Source organism: Dermacentor andersoni, chromosome 1 (genome assembly GCF_023375885.2).
Source record: "Dermacentor andersoni chromosome 1, qqDerAnde1_hic_scaffold, whole genome shotgun sequence".
Taxonomy (NCBI): Eukaryota; Metazoa; Arthropoda; class Arachnida; order Ixodida; family Ixodidae; genus Dermacentor; species Dermacentor andersoni.
Window position 1 is genome coordinate 109312688 of NC_092814.1, and position 25925 is coordinate 109338612.

Below are 25925 nucleotides of genomic sequence, written 5' to 3' on the forward strand. Positions count from 1 at the left end.
CTTAGTGCGTTTGGCGTTGTGCTGCTAAGCACGAGATTACAGGATCAAACCCCGGCTGCGGAAACTCCGGAAAGGCGGGGGTCCCAGGTTCGAATCACAGACCAGGACGAATTTTTCTCCAACTGCGAGGCTTTTCTTACAGCCATCACCTCATGGTCGCCACCATTGACGGCGTGTCTCCGAAGGAACCTTTAATCAAAACGGCTATTTCTAAACGGTAGTTTAAGTCTTCGTAGAAACACCCTGTATACATATATGCGTGTAACCGCCACTGGGAGATTGAACTCACGCCGCTTCGGCGATGCGCAGTTGGACTACATCGATACGATAACCAATGAGCTACTGCTAATCACTTACACTGGACAGTTTGTGCCGGTATATCAGCCTGCACGACACAGACTCCGACTCGGACAGTGGTAACTTCTTTCCATGTATTTTGGAGGCAACAGCAAGCGATACGCTCATGCAGGACAGCTGGTGTGCGATACAACAGTTCGCAGAGTTGCTTTCAGCGCCGCAAACGTTCTCAGCGTTCCTCGCTCAGAGACAATCTTCTCAGACGTCAGTCAATGTAGATCGAGTCGTCATCGTATTCGCTTTCATGCAGTTAGCACAGGCGCGCAGGAGTATTCTACAAACTAAGGGGCGTTGGGGGGAGTCGCGAGAGCAACTGCTGTACGTCCAGCGAGTTCAGACCGGGATAAACAGCTGAAATATATATCCCTTTTTCTTTTGAAAACTCCACTTAACAAAATGAGCGAATAAAACATCGAAGTGCGGAAGAAAGAATTAGTAACAGCCGATTATAGCCTCACTACAACGAAAACATCATCTACGCTCACTGGTTATCCAGACTACGTACTCCGTTTGGTTTATGACGTTGTTCCGGCAGCACTGCTCTTTTGAAACACGTACTTTCAACCATCCGAATGGACAGCTTGCAACGATGGCTCTAGCGCAAGCGCGCACCGCTTTCCGCTGCAGGCAAAAAGTTCGCACGAATTGAATTAAATGTTCGATGTTTAATGGCGCAAGGGCCAGCTATGTCTTAGGGCCAGTTCGCACGAGTAATAGCTCTACCGCAGTAGTGACAATGTCCCGCAACAGAAAACGGCGCAAGCTGCAAATGGGCGAAAACGGCAGATTCCTATATAAGGATAGCTACGTTAGACGCGATAGTGTTACGGCTGGCACGCTATAGTTTCTTTCGGCGGCGTATTGAGTAATGGCAGATCCGCCTCCGTGCACTATTCAAAGCATCGCTGTGCAATAGGTTAAATATATTTATTTTACATTTCCTTCCGACGGGCGTTTGTGTTGTGCGTGGCTTCCGAACGGTATTCTCGAACTCTTTTTGATGTCGCACCATGCGTGTGTGCGAGCGCGCGAGCGTGTGTATGTGTTTGTGTGTGTGTTACAGGATCGTTGTAAGCAGCACCTTCATTTGTAGAAGGCTCATATGCATGCTACCACCGAGAACCGTCTACGAAAATGATGGCAAAATAACACGTTTAGCCGTGGCCTGACCGTGTGGCGGATCCTTGCACAAACGTGTGAGTTGTAGGTGCCAGGTTTCTAAAGTTTGCACGTTAAAAGGTGAACGGCAATAAAGAAAGAAAGCAACTGAGACGGAGAGATGTGGGTCGCGCGGGTGCTCGTACGGTGCCGTGCACATCCTGTCACAGTTCGAGTTGATGCACAGGCACGAGGGAGCTCGTGGGGTGGCAGGGGGAGGGGGGGGGAGGGGGAGGGTTGTGATTTTTGCGCTATAGGCTGAGGGTGAGGTCTTTAATGTCACCCGTCCCAGGGTCATTCTGAGAAGCACGTGAGACGCGCCGGCCGGCGTCGAGCGCGCCCCCTACGTGACTCTCGAGCGAGACCTGCACCGGTGTTCCAGTAATCACCGCAGCCTTGGGCGTGCCACCATGGCGCGGGTGCCGAGCCAGGGTGTGGTTTTGTAGCTTCGGCTTATTAGTACCGCCAAAGGTCAGATAGGGGTCTCAATGCTCACCTAGGATGCCCCCGATTTGCTGATTAATGGCAGGAGACAAGGCGAAAAAATAAAACGCGACGCGCCTCGCGGAGGTTGTGTACCGCCGCTCTAGTGGGAAATGCGCGCTCCCAGTGATTCAGGCCTCGGGGTCTGAATCCCAGCGCAGAAGCGAGGCTGAACGGTTGCGAAGCTCAGATGACGTGGGCGCTGTTTTGGGTGCGATAGATCGCGGAGAACGTGCTCACATTACGACACCGTGTAGAATGCGTGCGCATGTCGGAGCATGAGATACTTGCATGCACGCGCCAATGAATTGCACGTGTCCGAGGAGAACTGTCGCTTAGGTAAAGATAGCAAGTTCGATTGTTGAACCCTGCGTAGGCTGTTATCTTTTAACTGAGGATATGCTGGTACGATAATGAGTATACATATGCTGCGTGCCGTATCTTTCTTTTTTTTTTTCGAATAAAATTTGCTTAAAGGCAGAGCTGTGTGCGTCTACCCCTGTTTTTCTTGTCTTCCTCGCGCTGTACCTGTAGTCATACGCTGGCTTTCGATTAAAGTACAGAAAGGGAAGAATATTCAAATAAAGCCAAGTGAATTTAAGTAACAGCCGTAAATGCGATAATGTATATACGATAAATTAACTAGTTCGATTGTAAGTGCACTTAATGAATAAGGGTGTCTCATGTTAGATGTTCACGAGGAACTTGCACAGATTCCTAGCTGGAAATATTTCGTGAAATTTACCAGAGACCACGACAGGGATAATGTAACTCCTTTATTTCAGTACTGTTGCTTTTCGCGCTTCATAAGTTGTCCGAGCAGCGCTTCGCCCACGTTACCACGGAAATAGACCGGCCGTGAACGGTCGATGGTAATAATTGGAATAGAATGGAGCGATAGGAATCCTTACATTGCGCCAAACCAGTTTTCTATTTCGTATCTTCTTGAAGCAGTTTATAGACTAGGTGCGTACATTCCCATTTTGGCGCAAACCGGTGCTCTCGCTTACTTCCACTCTTTCTCTCTTTAACCCCTTTTATCACTTTCCCCCAGCGCAGGGGTGGCAAACCGGCGGGCTTCTGGTTCACCTCGCAGCGTTGTTTTTTTTTTCTTCTCTCTTTCTCTCTCTTGAAGCAGTGATTGACCATTGATAGTATAAAAGAACGGCAATTACGAACGCACTCTTATTTGAAAAGATGGATAGCCGAATAAATCTGAATGTGAGATTCACCGACTAAGGTTAATAAAAGAAAGACTTGTACTGATACTTGGTGGCACTTCGTGAAGAACCTCCCGAGCTACCTTATCAATAAGGACTTTGGATAATGCTATAATGCGACTGATTTGTCAGAAAGTTATCCGCCGCCCCAGCTCAGTGTTTATGGCGTTGCGCTGCGGAGCACGAAATCGGGGGTTCGACCCCGGCGGTGGCGGCCGCATTCCCAAGGAGGCGGAATGCAAGAACACTCGTGTCACATGCATGCATGGGAAATAAACCCAGGTAGTCAAAATTAATCCGAAGCCCTCCACATATGTCGTCCCTCGTAACCCACTCCGCAGTTTCGAAACGTTAGAAACACCGCAATTTAAGTTAAGTTGAAATCTGTCAGAAAGCTTTGAGTCGGCGTCAATGTGTCATAGGGTGCGCCTGAAACGTACTCATTAGTTGTTATGAGGTACGCGATGAAATTTTTTTTAGATAGATGACGGGATTTGTGAAACGAGTTTAATGTGAGACTAAGATGTGTCGTAAATTCCAAAAGCGTGGTCTTAAAAGGCAGCCAGCACTTTAAGCTGTTTCAATAATACAATAAGTACACTACCAATTAACGCGCATAAGCAAGGTGATACGGAAACCTGTACTCTGTTTTTCGTAGTTTGCAGGTAATTCTTACTGCTGATCGGATCTAAGTCTACAATACCACTAGACTATCCCATTTATTTTATTAGCACTGAACCAGGACTTGAGGGCGTACTGGATCTAAGCACAGAGCCGCTTGGTGCTGAAGCGATGTTGCCCTCATACGTTCCGGGGCCATAGCCACCAAGCAGAGCGACCGAGTTTCTAATTAAGAAATAATAGTATTATGCGCTCATAATACGAGATTGATTGACCTGGAGGTCCCTCTAATGAATTCGTATTTCATCAATCTTCAGTATATATTGACTACCCTTCATGAATGAAAATGCAACGCGACCAGCTCGTCTGCATCTCTTTTTTTTTTTTTTTTTTTGTCGACAATTGAAGCAGCGTGAGTGCATTAAGCCGCTATATATTGCTGACCGTTTGTTTTATTCTCAACTAAAGCGTTACAACAATGCGGCATAGTCCCGCACAGCACGGATCTCGAGCTATGGCATTGTTCGCAAAATACTTGGGGGCTGGAGGACTGTTGCCCATGTGGGGCTACACTTCCTCCCCCCGGCTCCTTCCCGCTCAATCGCGCAGCAGCCCAATGCAGTTCGACGAGATCCATTTGCAAGCGTCACTGCCAGAGCACTTACGAGTCGATTCTTCACAAAAACCTTGAAAGCCACCGTTCTCGTGCGGCGTTTATTTTCTCCCACTCGCGTATTGTCTGCCATGCTAACGAAACTGACACGGTGAGAAATGGGTGCCGCTGCTCCGTCCTTTACCTTGCAAACTCCTCGCTGATCAGTACTTCACGCACGTTTCCTCGCCGTCAGCAGCGGGACAAACTTATTGAAGAGTTGCCCACTTCGTTTATTTTCTATTCTTTCTTTTTCTTCCGCATTGGAAGGATAGGGAGGTGGTTCTGTCCCTCACACTTTCTGCTCAATCTCTTTCGCTCTCGAAGCTATTTTTGGTCGCTGTGTGGCTGCTTTCGTTACTGCATCGGGCGTGCGTCAATTGATCAGTCCCATCACGTGATTCAGAATCGAAGTCGTCTCCAATCTTCCCGGCGCTTCCGGCCTTCGTGCGCGTGCCTCGCCGCGAGGACGTCCAAAATCAACCCCGAATTGGTGGTTTTTCTTTCTTCTTTTCTGTCTGTTCTTTTTTCACTGTACGATGTCCGTCTTGAGCCACCTCTGTTTTTGCACTCGTCGGTCCTACGACACCTGAGCGGCATGCGAGGGTTCAACGATAGACCGTCGTTTTACGTTTGTTCCTTACTTTGACTTATTTTGTTTTAGCAGCGACTTGAAATACTAGGCAGTGAGGCTCCGGGCATAGAACCAAATCTTGGGAACTTCAGTTTTCTGCGTCTGGGACCTACATCATAAAGAAAAATAATTCAGCAAGTGCGGACGCTAGGCGAAAACTGGCAACAGTAAATACGTCACGCTGGTATTCACACCAGCTTTTAGCTGACGCGAGCACTAAAAAAAAAAGAAGAATGTGAAATGAACAGACAATTCTCTTTTTGTTCTTTCCCGCTAAAACTAAAGAGTTTTGCGCATAAATGAACTTATACCTTACCAGATGGGCAGCGCAACCCGAACGAAGGACGAAAGGAAGTGGACGATACGAACGCAGTCACTTCTTCTGGACACGTACCATGGCGAAGATGCCAAGACGCCACCCTTGCACGGCACTCGCACACAGCTATTGTCGCGGCCAAGTAGGCCGGGTCATGAAGAACTTGGTTAAAGATAGGATAGGTGGCCCTTGAAGAAGAAAAACTAAATTAACACAGCAAGTTGGGCGAGTCGGTTACCGAACACATTCCTAGGGGTGGGCTGCAGCACAACCCGGACGAAGGACAAGAAGTGGACGATACTGCGCACTTATCGTCCACTTCCTTTTGTCCTTCGTTCGGATTGCGCCGCCCATCCCTATAGGAATATGTTAAGTCACCAAGTCACCCAGCTTGCTGTGTTATACCTTGCGACTTATATTTCTTCTTTTGCATAGCGACAAGCCAATGACACGCCAGACGCGCCAGATGCATGCGCCAAGGTCAATTCACATATACCTTGCATCGCCAGATACGCCATCGAAGCCAGCGAGGCCGGCTGCGCATGTGAGCCTTCGCGTGTTCGACGTCTCGTTTGTATTTATTTTTTTATGTAGCTGTGGTCTCCTGGGCTCTTGGCGTATTCTGCGTTCCTTCTGCACTTCGACACGGCACCACTACGCCACTGGATTACGGCAAGGTGAGAAATTTTGTTTGACACTCTGCGCTGCATTTCAATCAATTTAGGCTTAGGGCATGCTGTCGTACGGTCGTTGTGACGCAGTTAGTTTGGCGTATACTGAATCTTTCTGGGACATGCTTATCGTGCCTTCTCGGACCCCCAAAATTATTGTAACTAAGTTATTTATTTTTGGGGTACTTTTGGGGCACGTTGGCCGCACCCGGCGTTGTGGCACAGTTAGCGAAAAGCAGCTGGGCCGTTATGATGCAATTAGTTTCGCGTGTACTGACTCTTACTGGGACAAGTTTGTCACGCTTTCTCTGACCCGCCACGTTATTGTTACTTATTTCGGTACTTTTGGGGGTACTTTTCTTGGGCCTGCTGATTGCACAGAGCGTTATGACTCAGTTCGTGACAGCCATGTCGTAGCGAAAGACAGGTCGACCGCTGTGGCATAGTTTAACTTTGGTTTGTTTCGCGTTGACTGAATATTACGGGGCCAGGTTTGTCACGCTTTTTATACCCCTCCCCAACAACGCATACCTTCTTTCGGTACTCACGCTTGTCGAAAACGCGACGAGCGATTGTCAAGAGCGATACCATGGGCGTGTGTTGCTTGCGCCGGCAGAACGGACAAAATATGACGCCGAGGTGCCCAAAAAAATTGGGCTCCAATCCACGCGGTGAAGGTGGTCGCCCAGCGAAGCTGTGGTAGCACCTTACCCGATAGACCAATGTGACCTAGCCTTGAACGATTGAGCAATGCACTATATGAAATCACTGACACAAGACAAATAAATACACTGTACCAAAGCGGTTCCTGCGTAAAGCAAGCCACGCAAAGTTAGGAAGCTGCTCTTCGGGCGCCCAAACTGTGCGTGACTTGCTTTGGGCAGGAACCACTGCGTCCTGTCCAGCCAGAGCACGACGCCGTTGTGCATATTGACGTTGCTATTCCCGTCGCCACTCATCGTGTTCACGCTGCCCTTCGGGAGTCTTAACTATGCGTGGCCTTTCCATAGCGCTGTGAGAACACAAATGAAATCAGTTGCTAGGCGGGTTCTTCTTGCACATATGAAAGTGCAGTGACGTCTCTCCCTGCTTCGTATGCTGCAGTTTATACAGCTTATGCCACCGTAATTTCTACCGGGAAACGCATGCGGCTGACGCTACGTGCTTCGTATTGTTCGAGCGTGCCTTATCATATATCATGTGGTTTTGACATTTGTTTTGTGCTTTTCTTTATTGAAACGAATACTGGGGTGTGTCTTGCATGCGTAAGTCCAATGGAGTTAGGAACTTTTCTCTTCAATTCGTGGAATGGTTTTCACCGATTTTTCTGTCGACGGAGACGAAGAAATCCCCGGATCCCAGTCATATACAGCTTCGCTGTAAAACCAGGAACTTGTAGCTCGAAAATTCCGACTTCTGAACGGCTAAAAACAGGCATTGCACCCACGCATTTGTCTCGAGTGTCAGTAGAAGGCATTCTGCGAGCGTCTAGCATGGTCTGGCTGGGAGCCTGTGTTGCGGCCACCTCTGTGTACGTGGCATACCATCTGTAAGGATTGGATTACCTAGTGCCACCGTTCGCAACCAGTTGTCAAGATTGGGGTCGGGCATGAATTAGATGGTAGCTGGCCCATGCCGTCGTCCAACTTATCCACGCTGAGGACGTTGTTGAAGGGAAGGACTGCTTCTCATCGAGAACGAGGAATATGTGCTTATTTACAGTATCTACATAAGGACGTTGCAGTTCATCAGTCTAGCATGAATGCGACAGAAAGTACACTGAGCAGCCGCACAACAGCGGTTTATAAACACTCGGTCCTCCCTCGATCCCTAGGTGAGAGAACCGTTCGAACAGCCATCGTAGACGAGCTGCCTTTGAGCGGGAGGGCCCACACACACACTTCCGCACCGGTTCACGTTCCCCAACCGAGGTCAGACGGTCTTCGCAGAACTCGGGGCTTACGTCAGGAGCGGTGCGTGGGACGGGGCCTCCAAATACGTTCCCTCGGGAGCTCCCTTGCTCACGGCAGACCGGGTCGGCGGTGGCGTGTTCAGTCAGAAAGCCTGGTTTGTCGAACTCATCTCGGCAATCCCGCGACGGAGAGTCGAGGACGCGGCATTGTCCTCCGCACACAGTAGACTTAGTGACGTCGTTTGGCTAGAGGATGACGGTGGCTTTCCAGGAAAAGTCGACGCCGCTGTCGCAACTGGCTGGCAAAACTTTGCAGGTTGGTACCTGAGCAGGCCGTTCTTAACACATCGCGTCGGCTGAGGCCAAGTTGTGTCGATAACGTGCAGTCCCCCATGTATTTGTGTTCTTCAAGTGCAGGAAATAAGGCCCGGGAATGGAAGAATGCTTGGAAATCAGACGTTTTCATTATATTTTATTTATGGTACTGTTTGCGATGGAGTCGGGCATTTTCTACGCCATGTTAATAAAAGCGGATTGCTTTTGTTCGTAATGTTGTCCATTCACCACTTTCGCACGATTCGCCTCTATATACATGCAGTTTTCCTGTAATGTCTAAATGCCAAAATGACACATGCTTGTAATTTACTTTTTTTCAGCTGATGCCATCCGGTGGAGCTTCGTACGGGAACTACTACTCATTACTTAGTGCCAACATTGGATGAATGCACCAAAAGCCCGGAACGAGCATTTATATAGAGCAAATAAACATTTCCTCATTTCACAAGGCGTCTTGCGTCAACTTTGTAAAATTGCACGTTGCACAGGGTACAGATTCGATGGAGGCTCGTAAAGATCTCTCGCAATCATATTTATTTTACCAAATAAAAGAAAACGATTCCTCACCAAGACAGCGCGCGCTTGAGCAGTACAAGCAAAAAAAAAAAATCACGCAGTAACCTCTCTCGAACTTGTCCAAGTGTGCGTAAGCACTGTGCCACTTGCTCATCTGCACGCAGCCCGGTGTCATTATCTATGTTATGAAACTTGATCCGACCAGTATAAACGGCAGCGCTGTGGCGACAGGAACTGCTGCGGACGGTGGCGCAAGGTGAATTGATGAGGCAAGCTACAGTGTACTGGAATACGGTTGAGTGGGACGAGCGGCTGGCGCGGTGCATGCTTTGCGGTGAGGCGCGCGACGACGAAAAATACTATGGCGGCGCTGCGATCAAATTGTATAGAGCCGCATCAAGGCCGCGCCGCTGGAAACTGCTGGCGATTCTGCTCGGCGGGGTCGTTCGTACTGCTTTGCGCGCTCGCTACTGTTTGCGATCAGACCGCCCAAATGGTGTTTTTAATAGGATATGACATGTATTTATGCCTTAGGAATAGATGCCTTTCTTTGACTCCTTTATTTCATTTCATTGATTTTTAATGCCGCTCGCTGACTGCGCATGCATTGCGGCCGCAGTGTCGGCTTTCATGCTACTATGTTATTGCACGGTTCCCGTTGGAGAACAAATATTTTTCTTGTTCTTCAAGCAGTGTGTATACCTCGTGTGTATTGTTGCGCATATAGTGTTTCATCGATAGGTCTTGCGAAGCGCAGACGAAAAAACATATGTAAAGGTCCTACTTGCCGCTTCAAACAATCAAAACATATCGGCCTCATCCGGCGCCCTGCGCTCAGATTTACGGGAAAAAAGAAAAAGAAAAAACAAGAAAAAAAAAACTGCACTGCAACCTACCATTCATGTTTCCGTCTTCCTCGCGTAACACAACGCGGAGTAATTGGCACGAGTTATTTTATTGCGGACGGCACTCAGGTGCCGAAAATAGTTTTAGGTAGCGATTATATATGCTAATCTTTGGCCCGTAAGCCATGCTTTGGCCCGTAAGCTGGAAGTCCATGCTTAACAACAACAAAACTCGGTGCCCTTCCACTCTGTGAAGAAGGATGACCAGCGAAGCTGCGTATGTGGGCCCCTTGATAGCGAACTGCAACTCCGCCGCGGGTCGGCCCGGTATTGTACTATCTTCGGGATCGGTCCACGTATGGTGAGTGCTTAACGCCTGCGTCACCTCCACCGCGGGTCGTCGGCCTGGCATTGTACTATGTTCGGGATTTTTTCTGCAAGCGGACGCTATAGTTGGGAAAGTAGCCCTTAACACCTTCGCTGTTAAGTGGATATGGCGTTGCGCTGCTAAACTCAAGCTCACGGGTCCAAACCAGGTCCCGGAATTCGATGGAAAGGAAATGGAAAAAACACTCGTGTAATTCTGTTTAGGCGCACGTTAAAGAATTCCAGCAGTGAGAACTGAACAGAGTGCCTCATAAGCATATCGCCAGGCGTAAAACGCTACAATTTGTTCAATTACAAAAAAACACAAGAAAAAAAGAAGGTAGCTGCGTCCTTCGGCTTTTTTCTAGGGGTGTAAACGAAAGAAATCATTCTCGAGTCTGATTTCTGAGAAAAACATGTTACGCTTGTCTTATGTTTCATGCCTTCAATTTAATTCCATTCCCAACTGTACGTCCGCTCAACTAAGCAGCTTCTGCAATATAAACGGCTGTTTTCAGTTATCCGGTGCACTATATATCATAAGGAAAATAATGAAGCATTTAAAGAAACGGCATGCCTCACATACACGTAGAGATATTTGTAGATCGGCTGTGTTTGTTGAAGAAGATAAGTGTGCTACCACATTGGGAAGCCAGTTTTATTGGGTTGCAGTCTTGCAGGTATGGTGAGACTGTCAAAAAAATGTTTTCCTTGCCTAAACAAAGTTTGCAGATTTACAGGCTGCCCCAAAACGAGGCGTTTATATGGAATGACAGCTAGGAACTTGTTCACCAGAACCAATGAGCTACCGTGCGTTGTTAATTCTCTCAGGAAGCAACAGCCACGACTCTCCAGCAGCACAATGATTCGGAATAAGAGTACTCACTTGAATCGGCCCCTCACATTTGAGGCTTCAGAAGTGATGTTATTCCTTACATTCGAACACAAACGGCTTTTCAACAATTTTTAATAGTGAATTCTGAAGTCGAACGCGATATGAATATCAAACATAATTCGATTAGACTATATGTATCTGCTTCATTTCGCCTGCTGGCATGCTGAAGGAAATCACCAGACAAGCCACGGAGATTACTTTGGTAAAGACTTCCCGATCTCCCCGATTCAATCTGAGTACGTAGGCAATATATTTTCCCTAACACTATTGTTATATTAAGGTCCAATAATTGAAAGTCCATTGGTTCTCCTGGGGCATGGTGCAGCTTTCAAAAGAAAGACGCATTGCGGTCGGATGTTTTCACTTCTTCAATCAGTGCATTTAGAATATTTTATACTTTTTCTCTTGCATATATGTCATGGAGATATGTGTCTATGTACCCTTAGATTTACTTAGAAGTACATTGGTCATCTGCATCTCTTCGCACCACGCAGCTAATGAACCTGGTTTATTTCACTATAATATTGTTTTCTTTGATCATTGTCCCTGATCAATATTCCACCAAGAAACGCGCGTCAAGTAACACGATATCAATAAAATTTTCTTACGTAGCTTCATGTTGCAGATAGGCGGCCTCTGTGGGAAAAATTACGCGCTGCATTTAGAAAACAGTATTAAACACAGCAGTTCACCTGGCTAAAACTACAATTGGTACCGGCCGACAAGAGTCGCGGGCGCACCAATGCAAGTAAAACCATACAAAATTTTACTGCACAGACTTTTTGCAAGAAAAACTGGGCGTCCGCCAGCGTCCGCGCAAGAACGCGCGCTCGCTAGCAGACGACACACTTGACAACGACAGCAAAATTGAGGACGTCGTGTTGTATAACACATGCCTGAAATATGTATACGTAGCAAAAAGGTGTTAATAAAAATTTGCGATCGAAATGAAGCACTATTATCAGAGCGTACGCGCAATCGGTCTCAGGGCCCGCAGCGAAATCACGTTGAATGTGCCGCGATGCGCGTCTCCACCCCTATCCAGTTCGATCACAGCGCCCTCGCAAATTTTTTCCGCACACAGCGCCTCAGCGAGAGAGTGCCGTTCGGTCCATTTGAGTATAGTCTAGTACACTCTAAGGCAAGCAAACTATTGCAGTTCGCAGCGCCGGGGCGCTGATGACATTCCAATCACTATCAGCCAGTATCGCTCTTTAGCGCCTTATCGATCCGCGTAGAACGGTTATGAACCGTGATCAGCCGTATACTCCGGCGGCGGCTGCGTATGGCCCGGCGGCGCGGACCTAATCTTGAAAGCACCTGCGATGCGGACGGAGACTGACGGAGAGTCGACTGCTGATAGCTTCGCGCGCTGTGCTCTAACCGCTTCGCGTTGAAAAGAGACACCTGGGCACATATATTCAAAGCGATGTGAGAAAGGGCAGGGTGCGGCATGTACTGAGAGCTTCGTGAGCGCTCTGTTCTCGCCGCTGCGTTCGCGTGGAAGCGACAGGCAGCGTGAAGGTAAAGTCGCTCGCTGCTGCGGCCTATATCTTGAAAACGATCGCCTCACGGGACGGACGAACGGACGGTTTTTCTGAGTGAGAAGCACGGAAATGCTTACGCGTTTAAAATAATGGCGCGCCGACCAGCACAGAAGACTTAAAGGGACTGACGACCAATTTTCACGGTGCCTATTCTTTTTTAATGCAATGGAGAACTTACCCGTCAGGGTGTCTGATGATGAAGTGGTAACGCGGAAAACGCCGTGGACCATTTTTAATCCGAATTTTTCGATCTGCAGGGAGGATGTAGTCTTTCACTGCAAGCATGCTCAAAACGCTGATAGATGAGCGCGATAACGATCGTACGACGGCATTAGTGGGAGGCAGACAAGTGCGGCCATACCTGTCACAAAGTATTAGTTTGTTTATAAAGTCAACGTTCCTGCGATTCATGCTTTCCGAAGTGTTAAAGTATTTCTGCGATAATAGTTACATATTTTCGTGGTTCCCTGTTCAACTGCTTTGGTATTTAACCAGTAACAACGAAACCAATCGGATCGAAAACGAAACGACGCCTTTACACGTGATACGCAATTCAGCGTGTTGCCGTAGCCATGCGTGCGCTTTTGATTTCCGAAGCGTAGAATAGAGTGCAAGAGTCTAATAACATCGCAACTACAATTTTAAGCAGTAATTATGTTGTACTTAATAAAAGCTGACTTACGTACAGTAATCTCATAGACTACATCCGAAGTACCGAGATTTCACCGCCAGGCCTCGCCACTTACTGGTTTTTGAGACTTTCCTTGCCAGTTTAAAATGATAATTCCTACTTAAATCGCGAACAGCGGGCTGAATTGTACCACTCTAAATCATGGTCATTTCATTTCCATCAACGTCTGACAACGCATTCTGGCCAATTGGCAGTCTCTTTAATGCGTACCAGCTAGCGTTCAAAACGCGCGCAGCACGTTCCATACGGAGTGAAGTGTGGGACGTCTGCGTCGCTAATAGGGAGATCGGGAGAGACACCGCGTGGGTGACGCGTGGGTGCGATTCACAGCAGCCACCGCAGACACACTGCTCATGCAGCGCTTTTTTTCCAACAAACGACGCGCGCTACTCTGCAGGGCCATATCGTAGCTATCGTCGCCGCACAGCCCTTCTTGCATGGCACTACGCTTTTATTTTCACGCTTTCGTTCCACCAACGACGAGAGCGGCCCTTCGTTGCGGGGAAGTCGTGCCGCCAGTGTCAGCGGCGACAACACCCAAGGGAGCGTCACATCGAGCATTACTCGTAGCCGCTCGCCATCGCCCCTTGCAGGAGCTGTGATTCCAGTCACACACGCTGGTACCACGGACTGACCTCAGCAACTCAGCGCATGAGCGTAGCCTTTCCAGCTCACGGCACCCTTATCACCCCCCCCCCCCCCCCACCCCGCCGGGAAGCGCAGACGAGATCGCCTACGCGGCTGCGGAAGCCGTGGCCGCCGGCAACTCAGTGCATGCGCAGGCCATCTCCCCTCCGCTCCGCTTTGCACTTCATGTTTCCACTGCACCCTCCCCTGCGCTTTTATCCTCCTCTCTTCGCTAGGGCCTTTCTTTGACATACGACTGCGCTCCGCACAATGCGTTGGCGGGCTAGTTGGTGCGAATCCATGAATACTTTGTTTAGCGCAAAACAACAGACACTACGCTTTGTCCTTTCGTCTTTGTTGTGTCTGTTGTTTTGCGCTAAACAAAGTAATCATGGACTGCGCTCCGCGTTCGCTTTCATTCTTCGCGGCACTCGTTCGCTCGGTTACGCCGACGCCTCCGAAGCTCGCCGCAGGAACGGCCTCTTAAAGGGCCGCCGAAACGGTTCGGACAAATTTTGCAGACGCGTGGGGTACAGCTAAAGTTACTCATTCCCACCACAATTTGTCTGAAACGTCTCATAGTAAGAGAGCTACGGGCGATTATAAGTTACCCTCCTCCATATCCATGCATTTTCTCCTCAACTCGTTCGCTGAGTGATCGGGGCTAAGCTCCGCCTTCACTGGCTCTGCGTCATGATGACACTTCGTGTCGTGTACTTCCGGTTCTCTAGGAGCGAGCGCGCGAAGACTCTCCAACCTCTCCGGCAGCTGCTTGGCAGTCCATCCCAAGCGAGAGTTATCGAAGCAGCGTCCGTTGCGAGCATTCTGTCGCAGCGCCGAACGTGTCTGGTATTCCGGTAACCACAGGCGCGCTGGGCCTTTCGATGGATGGCCCGAGGCATAAACTCAAGCTGATGAAGGAACTTTAGCGTAGACGTACGTGAGCGACCTGATCGGTCTGCACGGTCCATCCACCTGTTCACGCAGAGCTTAACCAGCCAGAGAGCTAATATTGCTATAACCAAGTGTAAAACATTTTAAACATTTACAAAATCTGCATGTTAACGATTACGCTCCTGCGCAAAATTTACACCAGCAGCAAAGAAGAATACACTTCGTTACTGCTACTGTGTTTGGTTGAGCTGTGTGCCACCAAATGGCTGCACCGTGAAGATCATTCACGTTTGCACTTCTGCTCATCCCGTGAAACGGCAAGGTCAAGCGGCCAGGCCCTGTCCCCTCGCTTGCGTTTACCCGAATACCAGACTCGCGAAACGCTATTGTGGTAGTAATCCTCCAGTGTAAAGGGACGGCCACAAACGCGCAAATTCTGACGCCGGTAAGATAGCGACAGTCAGATGCGCTGCAGCCACTCCACTCGTCTGCTGCCTTGCCGAGAGACGCGATGTCGCAGTTTGACATATTGCCAGTCGCTACGCTTGCAGCGCACAACGCAACAAAGGCGATTCATGGTGGTCACGAAAAGACAGACTGACACTGACCGCGGAGCTCTCGTCAAGACGGAGCACGTTGTAACACAAGAAGACAACGCTTGCTGCGTGCCGGAAGGGCTTAAGTGTAGTGAGAAATTCTTCTTATGCATTCTCTTTCTGTTACTTTCTTTTTATAGAAACAAATTAACTAACATTCCAACTATTACGAACATCATTTGTTCACCATAAAGGTGGAAGAATTATCGATGACGCGCCCTGGGCAGCCAATCGGATAGCTCGCCCTACTGACGTCAATTGGGTGATTTACGTCATATGGGTAGGGGCGGCTGAAAATTCCGCCGAGCAGTGTGCTGCGATCGGCAGCGATGTAGATTTTTAAAACATTATCATAAATTACACGCTCTACGCGGAGCACTTAGATGCGTCAATTAATGATCAGAAAGGACCTACTCTAACGGCTCAGTACGTTTGTACAAAATCGTCGAAATTGTTTCAGGGTCCCTTTAAGAGCTGCGCTCTAAAAATAAAATAAAAAAGCGCGAGGTAAGGATTTGATCTTCTGCCCCTCTGCTAGTACTCCCGCTCCGTAGCCGAGCGCGCTTAATGTGCCGCCGTTGGGTTCCAACAGTGCTGCAACAGGCGACAGTAATGAATATGGTTGGGCTCATGGTTGGGCTCTGCCTGGTGGACGATTCACTAGATGGTATAGAGCGAGCAGCTGCGGAGTAGGGCGCCTCGATATCAGCGCCGCCTCCCGCCGTCGAGGCACCCTGTACTGCGGAGCGAGTACGGCGAGCTGCAGCCGCTTGCTTCGTCTTTCGTGTTATCGGTGACCGGTAGACGCCGTCGCCGGAGCCCATGGTGACGGCGAATACCTTTCTTACATGGGCGGCCTTAAACGTCGTTAATATACCCGCGGTTATGGCTAAACGCGGTTAGCGCTGTTACACAGCACTTGAATCGGCGGCTTTAGACAAACGGCACAAAAAGAGAAATAGTTAACACCTGTATTCAACAAGGCCGTTTTCTTTTTCTCTCCTCCTTTTGTGTAATGCGTCTAAACGAGTAGTCATTATAGGATCAAGGACGCGGATTATGTATTCTGTGAAAATACATGTGTTGGTTCAAGTATCTTGGAGCGCTTTAAAATACACTCTACGGAGATGTTTCCAATGAGTTGCCACGTACACAGATGCTCTTTGTGTGTAGAGAGGGGGGAGCGAGCGAAGAAATTACTTGGAACAAAAGGGTGCAGTTCTGTAAGCCCATATGGATGTCGTTACATCAGCCTGCATCGGCATTAAATACATGTACTGTTTTTCTTGTGCTGTCAGTGTTGGAGCTCTTAACTGCGAAAGCAGTTAGGAGCTCGAAACTGTGTTCTTGCTGCGTTCGTCCTTTTTGTCACGGTAATAACACCACCGCCAAAAGTCATCTTCCTCGTTAACAGCTTCGCCCTCACCATGGCGTGCAGAAAGAAAAATGTCTTCGTCCTCTACAACCGTCACTGGGTTTCGAACTCATGCCCCTGCGGCGATATGCAATCGGGACCTAGACGCGAGAACGACTGTCCTGTCGCACAGTCCTGCACGTTGCAGTTTGTGCAAGGTTTTACGCCCCACGCAGACACAGAGTAGTGGTTGCAGCGCATATCTTTAAGAGGCCGCAACTGCCGATATTGTAGTGGGCGAGTAAAACACTGTGCGCCTTGGAAAAAGAAAGTTGTTTTGTCGAAGATGGTGATGTCCGCCGTGAAAGCCTAAATTCTGTCGAAGTGAGTGAGTTCACGGTTGGAAGATTCAATGAAGTCTGTTTTTTTTTATTATTATTTTTACGCACACGTATAGTACGTAAGTCGACCTAGTGTCGTGAGTCTCTTTGAGTCAACTATAGTAATTGCCCCTTAAGAGTGTTTTTATACTAAATCAGAGCTAGCCAAGGTCATGATGCGCCAAAGACGAGACCTACAAGCGCGTGTGCAGGAATTTTGACTAATTTGAGCTAGGGCACAGTGTCTATATAGACTCCAGATATAGACTCCAGATATAGACTCCAGATATATAGACTACAGACTTACCACCGAGGCTACGCAGATACGTCCTGGCTTGGCGTTTGTTCGGCGGTGACCAGAACAACTGTTCGAGGGGCATACACCACTGCGCAAAGTTTGCGATGGCCCCTCTTTAACGAGGCGCTGATGTGGTGTATGAACAGACCAGCTGGCTCGGTTAATGCTGCGAAAATTTACGTTATGCTAAAGATATTTCCACAACACCATTTCACGTCCCCACATGCCTAGTGAATATTTCGTACTGCTTCTTTCACAAGTTTACCAACACAACTATGGTTTCACAGAGACAAACCCATCAGTGCAGTTTGACACCTTGCGCACAAGCATGGCTGGCATCATTGAGAGAGAAAAAACAGGATGATGTGAGGCAACCGCTTTCGATGCATACGTCCCTAACTGTTTCAAAAATCGTTGGTATAGCGGCGCTGCTACTAACCGTCGTTTAGAAAGCGCGGTTATATAGGGGAGCGAATAGAATGGCACTGACGCCGCAGAACGGCCGGCACGACGACAAGGGGTGCGCATCTGTCGCTGCAACGTGGCCACGCTTTGTCCAGCAGGATCCCGCGTGGCTAATCGGAGTGTCAGAAACACGACGCCCAGCCACCGTCGCTTTGTTGGCTTTCTCACTTGTCCGCGTCACTGAACTCGCGTCTCCGCTAGAGTGAAAGTCGTTCGGTCAGCGTGCGCCTCGAAAGAGGAACCGAGCGGTAGCTTTCTTTAGCGCCAACGGGTAAGTGCACGAAGCAGAGAATGAAAACAAAACGCTCAAACGGCGCCACGAGCATGCCTCAGCCGGAGGGTTGCGGGGTCAAGCCTTGACGTCGCAGAAAGCAAAGTGGCAGCAGGGCATAAACCTCTGCGGTCCACAGCACACAGAGATTTGGTGAGAGCTTTATGTGCACATCACATTCCTTGTTGAAAGTTTTCTTCGTCGCGGAAGCAGTTTAGGAGAATGAAACGACGTGTAAGAGATACGCTGACATTTCTTCTCTGGTTGCAAAGTAACGTTGAAGAATATGTATATATGTAGATATACTTCGCACATCGGGGTGGGGGGGCTGACCTGCTGGTTTGTTGCTCGTGCCGTCTAACATTTGTGTTGTGTAAAGGTATCAGAAACAGCGCAGCTTCCTTGATCCTTCGAAAAAGAATGCACAGAACATTCTTAATCCAAATCCCTAGGCGTTGTTCTGGTGTTTCCAAGCTATCTATCTTTTTTCTGTTCTCTCTCTCCCACAGGATATAAGCATACTTCAGTTCCTGGCGGTGGTGCCGGCTGCCCCTCGTTGGACAAAAAATAATTTGATACCAAAAGTTACTGCTCACTATGACACTCACAGGATGTATAGAGGCTTCAACACACAGCTTGTGGGTTGAAAAAAAAAGAACTGTCAAGAGTGCCAAGAATATGTGGCCTAATGATCCCTCATACGACGCTAGCTCTCACAGCGCACGTTCATGATCCATCAATAACGCCAGTTGTCATCGTGAGGTCATTTTATATTTAGAAGTCTATATGAGTGCAAGTGCTGCTACTAACATATTTGATACCTTCACTTCTGCGGACAAGCTATTAACCCCTTATTGTTTGAACTTTTAACTGTATCACGCCTTCTGGGGTGCTCTTTCGCCCCGAATCATTATCATTCCTGTTGCCTCTTCTGCTGCTACATGCTGTGTGCCGTGTACTTACCTGTGAGGCACGGCGCGGGCGTCCGGAGCTCCGGGAAGATAGGAGGGGCACACCACGTTACACAAGGGAAACATGCAGAGCACTTGCTATTATCATTAGCAAGGAACACAGCAGCGTACATTTTTTGAGAAGAGGAGAAACATGCCACAAGCGCTACGCGCGTCTCTTCGCTTGCCGACACCAAGTAATTGCCCAGAAAACCAGCCCCCCGTGTATTATATAAGTCACAATTAGGCGGCCGTTGTGTTCGTCTGGCGCTAAACTTTTTCTGCTTGCCCACTTCCTCTGCCTGCGTTATGGCGAAAGGCATGTGATGCAGTATTCCCTACCAGCATTCGACCAAACAGCGCAACAGCACGACTTCTTGGACGGTGATTATTGTCGTGGAACAAAGTTGTACACACGAACAGGCACTACTTTAGCAGAGTACTTCAGAAGGACTGCTTTTTATTAACTTCGCGCCATATGCATGTGTTGCGTTGCTTTTCCGATCGAAACGTTGTCATCGTTTGTGTGCAGATCCCTCACTTCACACTGTGACTCTGAGTAAGGCCCTTATTTTTCTTACTTTTCTTTGGCTGCAGGACAGCGCAGGGATGTCGTTAATCTGGGCTTGGTCCACCAACTCGTGCTCTGCCGAGCCTAATTACCAGTGCCGCGTCGAGTAAACACCAATGGCGGGATAGACAAAGGTCAGCCCTTGCGGTGCACGTTGTACGATTGTCAGCAGGTCGCGGTCGCTTCATCTGAACGCTTCGCCCAGTGATTGTGCCTCCATGAATGCCCGCTCGCCGGACCCGCGAACACGTCTACTCGACCTGTTCATCACACTGGAGAGCAATACGTGTGTCCTTCGCAGTGTGCAAATACAAGGCCGCCAGTGGCAGAGAGGACGATGGGGAAGTTGCGTGGGCGCGCGATTCTTTCCGCCTCGGATCTCCTACATGCCCTGCAGCGGCCGTATTCGGTGCGACGCCCCCGTGTCGTATTCGCTTGGCCCGTGCCCAACCGCGCCGCTTTGTTCCCATGTGCTCGCTTCAGCCGAGGACACAATGCACCGAGGCGAGCGTATAGGTCGATAAAGATTAATTACCTGCGGACGTGATTAGCGCCGACGCGGCGGAAATCTTTTGTCCACTCAGAGGCGATTATGGAAACTCCTTGGCGGGCGACCGCGATTCCCTCCTCGGCGCCCGTTCGGCGGAAAGCACCCACCACTCGCGACCGAGGTTCGACGAAGAGGAGCCACTTGCTGAAGGAGCGAGCCGCTTGACTTGCGCCTAAGCAGCATCTATTGGGTGCAGCAAACTAAAAGGGAAGTGCACTGCCAAGGCCCCGAGTGGCCTCGACTGCTGTGTCACACACAAGCGCGACACTTGCTGCAGCCTTCTCTATGTTCTATTTCTTTGCCTCACCTGGGATTTGTTTCTTGTACTGCCCCCTGTGCTTGGCCGCAGGGCGGAAAAGCCGGTAAAAATTCGGCCCCAATTGCGTGTCTCCTTTAAGCCCGGCTGGTGCAAAGACTTCTTTCCTGGGCCGCGCATCCCGTTTACGACGGTTCCTAGCACCGCCAACATACCTTTATTTTTATTTTTATTCTCCCGCCGCCAACTATTCTTTCACTGACTCGACCATCATGAAGTCGGCAACTCCAAGTCGACTCCTTGAGGAGAAATTGCCGTCAGCGTTTCTCCTCGAAATATACGACGCCAGGGAACAATTGCGCTGTGTCGAGGTTAGCTTTTCTTTTTAACCCCCCTTCTTTACCGTTCAGCCAGGGATTGCCAATTCCGAGGTTGTTTTCGTGTTTCTCAGCCAAAGTGGCCGACTCTTAGCGCCCGCTTCCTGTTGACTGTTTTCGCTCTCTCTATCTTTCTCTCAGCCTCTGTTTGCTTTCCTTGAAGAGCTGCCTTATGGCTTTCGCTCTTTTGTGGCGGCTTATTTTAGTGTCGCTTACTTTCCGATGACGGCCCCATGACGGCCGAAAGGCGTGTTTTCGCCTTTTCGTTCCATACTATCAAAGCGCTTTGAAAGAGCAGTATTTGTTTTCGTTTTAGCAATGCTATCGAAGCGAGCGCGTTAAGTATCGCGGCCTAAAATAAAGCATGAAACCTTCATTCTATGTGGAGTCGCGTCAGGAGCAAAAGCTAGCACACCACTCAGACGGCGTACAGCGCTGCCTGATGGCATTGATTACCCGTTTACCTATACGGCCGATGTACGTTATTGCTTTCATTTAGCGATGTCCAACTTGACTAGCCACCTTTACAAGGATATGCGCCGTGCCGTGAGACGGGACTACGATACAATTTGCTTTTCATTCAGGTGGTATTCTTGCGCTTCAATGACTTTTGTTATGCCTGTTACGGCTGTATTTCTTGTATATATTGTTACGGGAATAAAGCAGTAATGTAAACTGAAGACTATTTCAGGATATATTTACAATATCAATGGCATCGCTGGCCAATGTCGCTGGAAGCTCGAGCCAGGCGACCAGTTTGTCGTCGTATTCGTCAGCCGAGCATACTCATCTTTTTAAGAGCCGAACGCATGTGGCATCCACGGCGGCAGAAGTGCCTTCCCGGCGCGTCCACAAATCGGTAGCTAGGGCAGAGCGGTAAGGTTTCAGTCGTGCAACATGTGCAACATCACGTGCACTGTGCTGGGGTGCAGATGAGATAGTGCATGGGGGCAACGGGGACGATCTCGTATGGAACGGCAGTCACGGCACGACGTACCCGGTGTGGGCCTGTGCAGCGAGAGAGTAGCTTTTCTATGAGCTCGCGTGCTCATTTTTTTTGAGGAGGCGAACCACGCACTTAGCAATATTGTATAGCATGATGCAAAACTAAGACCAGAGGTCACAGTGCTTAGCTATATGTATACCTGCCGCGGAATGGTCATATTAATTCCTAGACCTCGGTTTTATTTACTTCAAATCCACAGAAAAACGTTTTGCAGGAGTTCAGAAATCAGTTTCTGGCTAATAAACTACTCACAAAACACAATGAAGCTTAGAACCGGAGCCCACGATTGGACAAAGACTCTCCGACCATGCAAAACTTGTCGACGGACTATTAGAGCATATATGTTTTGTTTCTTGTACCGTGCTTACGTTCTCGCCTGAATTCTTCGAGCAGTTGCTTGAGAAGTACGCCTAATACTTGTAATTTGATGTGTGAAATTTGAAGAGAACACTGATGAGTACATTAAAGGCCAGCCTCTTTCTTTGCCGTCAGAGAACCTGGCCGTCTGCTTGCTTCGAGGTGTGACCCTGAAATGCATGACGGGCTTCCGTCTGACAATCACAGCCCTTCAACGTCATCACAACCACCCTGGCGGTTGTCTTGCTGGACCCATCGAACCGTAAGCCAGTTGCTTTGCTATGACTTCACCACAACCGCTCCTGCAGAATTCATTACGCTCTCACCTGAATAGCGTGACAAGCTTTCGTCATCATCTTTTGCAGTTTCAGCACCCATGTATTTCTGGATGCACAATATTTTGAAATAATGCACCAACTATCCACATTGAAGTGGCAAATCGATACAAAGCAACGGTAGAACGATTTTAGCAAAGCACGGATTAACGTAGACGCACGCAGAAATATCAGCAGGCGCAGACGAGAACAGTTGGGCTATAGCTACAAAATTTTGTGACGCTGTGTTCAACCACAATGCAGATTCTCTTGTTGCGTGATTCTTTCCTGTAAAAATAAAAGAAATATAACAGAGCGTCGCAAGGTTAACATCGTCGAAATCTAACAGCGCGAAGGGAACAAAAAACTATATAATCACACAAATAGATTAAGAATTTATGAAAATTATTCATTCTGTGTTAGCCAGACGTTTCCAGCTTCGCACAACAAAAAGGTATACAATTTATGAGTGGCGTGATTTGCCGATGCCGCTTGCATGTTTTGCATGCACCACGTGCCTTTGTATGTATGTATACCTTGTCTAGTCAGTGCAATAAAACATTTCGTTGGGATTACGGCGCTCGTGTTGTCTGATTCTATGGTCCTTTGTTCTCTTTACGTTGTTTGATTTCGACGATGTTAAAGAAACACTAAAGTGAAAAATGTACTTGAGCTGTATAAATTAATTACGCTTCCAAAATACAAAAAAGCCACTCTCACCGTGAGGAAAGGCTTGGTAAGCCAGAAGATACGCAAGAACGACAGACTGGTAGCGACGCTATCGGGAAATTCCTGCACCACCCAGCCGTGACATAATGAATTTTGCAAGGATCTTCTCGGGTCTAGCCAATGTCTTATCGGTAAAGATGCACTGCAATGTATGGTAAAGAAACCAAACGTTGCCGCATCGCAATATTCAAGAACGTTTACTGATCCCCCCAACGGTCGAAACAACAACAACGAAAAACTATACTTTAAAATCCGTGACGTCGCACTGACAAACGCACGTGGCTTATGGCGCAGAATTAAAAGAATGAAACATTAGCATTCATTCTTTTTCTTCTAATGTTAAGTTATTACCGCGAAATTAACCAAATAATTCTCAAGTAATCTCTTATCCAACTAAACCAATTTAGTATTTCTTCTCAGTGTCCCAACTAACTCCTCCGAATCACAGTTTTTCATCCTTCAAGAGGTATCGCCACTACTTTTTTGTTTCTTTTTGCGCTAATTATTACCCATACCTTTGTATATCCCAGATCTATTAGCTCTGTATTCTAACTTCATTAGTAAGCTTATTCTTACTTAAAAGGAAGAGGTCTGAACACCGACCAAAATGGTTTAAAATAGTTATTTACGTTTCAGGCGTTAAGCAGCACATGAATGACGTCCAGAAACGACACGTTGCATCGAATGCCTTGGCCGAACACTGCGCAGCCACATCACATAAGATTAACTGGGAGAAATCTCGCGTGATTGCCAAGGAACGAAATCATTCTTCGCGTGTTTATCTTAAGTCCCTAATCCTCCAAACCACGGCGCACACTCTTAATCGCAACGAAGGCAATCTGCCGCCCGTGTATGCGAGGTAGGTGCCTTAGTCATGTTTTGAGACACACATAAAAAAGGGGCGCCAGCTCTGCCGCTTCGTTCATTGCGAACAAGTCTCCCGTGGGGGAGCCGAAACGTAAATAACTATTTTAAACCATTTTGGTCGGTGTTCAGACCTCTTCCTTTTAAGTATGCATCATCCCGACCAGACGGGCTTCCGTCATACTCTCAACTTTAAGCTTATTCTTGTTTTTTTTTATATATATATATTCTGTTCAAATTGATATTTGCCATTGCTTACATATTTTATATATGGTTGTCTTAATTGTTGTGCAAGACAAACATAATTATTTTCTATCTTTACTGTCAATGCATACGTACTACAAATCTGTAACTTGTTTGGTTAGACCACGCTCTTCTCGCTGTATGCCATTTCTAAGGGGTACGGACCTAGTCAAGCCTGTTGAAGGCTTTTGTCCGCGCTCCTAAACTTTGTTTGTTTGTTTGTAAATAGTTGTGCTTTGACCATGTACTCAGACCATGTACTCATGTGTGCGTCAACGCTATTTCCTAAAAACTCACTAATGTATCGGCCTTCCAAACGGTAATCTCACATGTGATGAAAAAAACTCTAGAACACTGCATTGGTTGCAAGCTGTAGCTCGTGTGTAAGTCTCTGCATTTTTATTCACTTCTACTTGTGATTGAAGAGCACTGCTTAACAAGCGCACATTTCGAATGCGTGTTTCGGGCAATTCTACTAGAATAAGGATGAACAGGAATATTGTGTAAGCTTTGCCATCTTATTCCTTTCCCTTCTCATTTCTCTCTCTGCCATCTTATTATTCATTGTTCTAAGTCGTAGAATATGTTCGAAGCAGGTGATAGAAGCCATCATTATTTCTTTAAAATCATTGCTTTTCATATTTTGACGCTTTGCACGTGGAGAGAAACAGAAGACAGGAAAGGCAGGGAGGTTAACCAGACGCGCGTCTGATTTGCTACCCTGCACTGGGCGAAGGGGGTATGGGGATGAAGAGAGAGAGAGAGAAAGCACAGTTTCGCGCACAGTTGAAGGTTCGCGCCGAGTCTATACACGGTTCCCCAGACCTGTCGACTTCAGGTATTTCAAGAGTGCTTTCGTGGCTTTCTGTGCCATCGACACGTATGGCCAGGGTCCGAGGATCTTCATTACCGAAAATGGTCTAGAGTCCAGCTGGTTCAGTACTGTCCGGAGAGCTTCGCGTTCGATGTCGTATTGGGGCAGAGATAGGATGTGCCCAAAAGCACAAAGCGAGACTCTGCTGCATCGGTGCGCGCAGGTTTACCTAATTATGTTACGTAATACAATGTTCTTGGTCCACTATTTGACAAATAAATTTATTTATTTATTTATTTATTTATTTATTTATTTATTTATTTATTTATTTACTTACTTATTTATATGCCCTATCTTACACGTAACTTAGGCAACTGTTAATAAAGCTTAGACAGTATATGTATATGGCAATATACTTAAAGAGAACTAGATATGCTGCACAATTAGAAGTGCTAGAAAGCGGCACCGTCGTGCGTTCTTGTTAAGCAAGTTGTGTCTCGGTCGTTCTGCAAGCAGTAAAACGCCTGCTTGGCTGATAATCACCTGAACGCAAATGTATGCAACAACGCAGGAAAAACTGTTCGTATTTGATAAAAGGTGAACGGCTCCTCAGAAGAAATTACTGGTGTCTTTTTACACTTTACTGACTTCAGAAGCCGAAAAGTAGACTCAACTCAGAAGTTAATCCAGGAAAGCCGTCGTCACCTTTGTTTGCAGCTGCTCATCGGCAACGTGGGGAATGCGACTGAGGGGAGTGATTAATCGGAGATGCTGTGAGTGACGGGTCTT

The 25925-nt window shown here is 47.9% G+C and overlaps 1 protein-coding gene across 1 annotated transcript in view; it reads left to right on the top strand.

The window, feature by feature from the left end:
* Positions 1–25925, top strand: part of LOC126545605 (coactosin-like protein) — an 829152-nt gene that overhangs the window by 531039 nt on the left and 272188 nt on the right. The window contains exon 5 of the mRNA XM_055061883.2: positions 22308–22434. Within this exon, the coding sequence (XP_054917858.1) occupies positions 22352–22434 (83 nt within the window). The 5' untranslated portion in view covers positions 22308–22351. The remainder of the gene's footprint in view (positions 1–22307; positions 22435–25925) is intronic.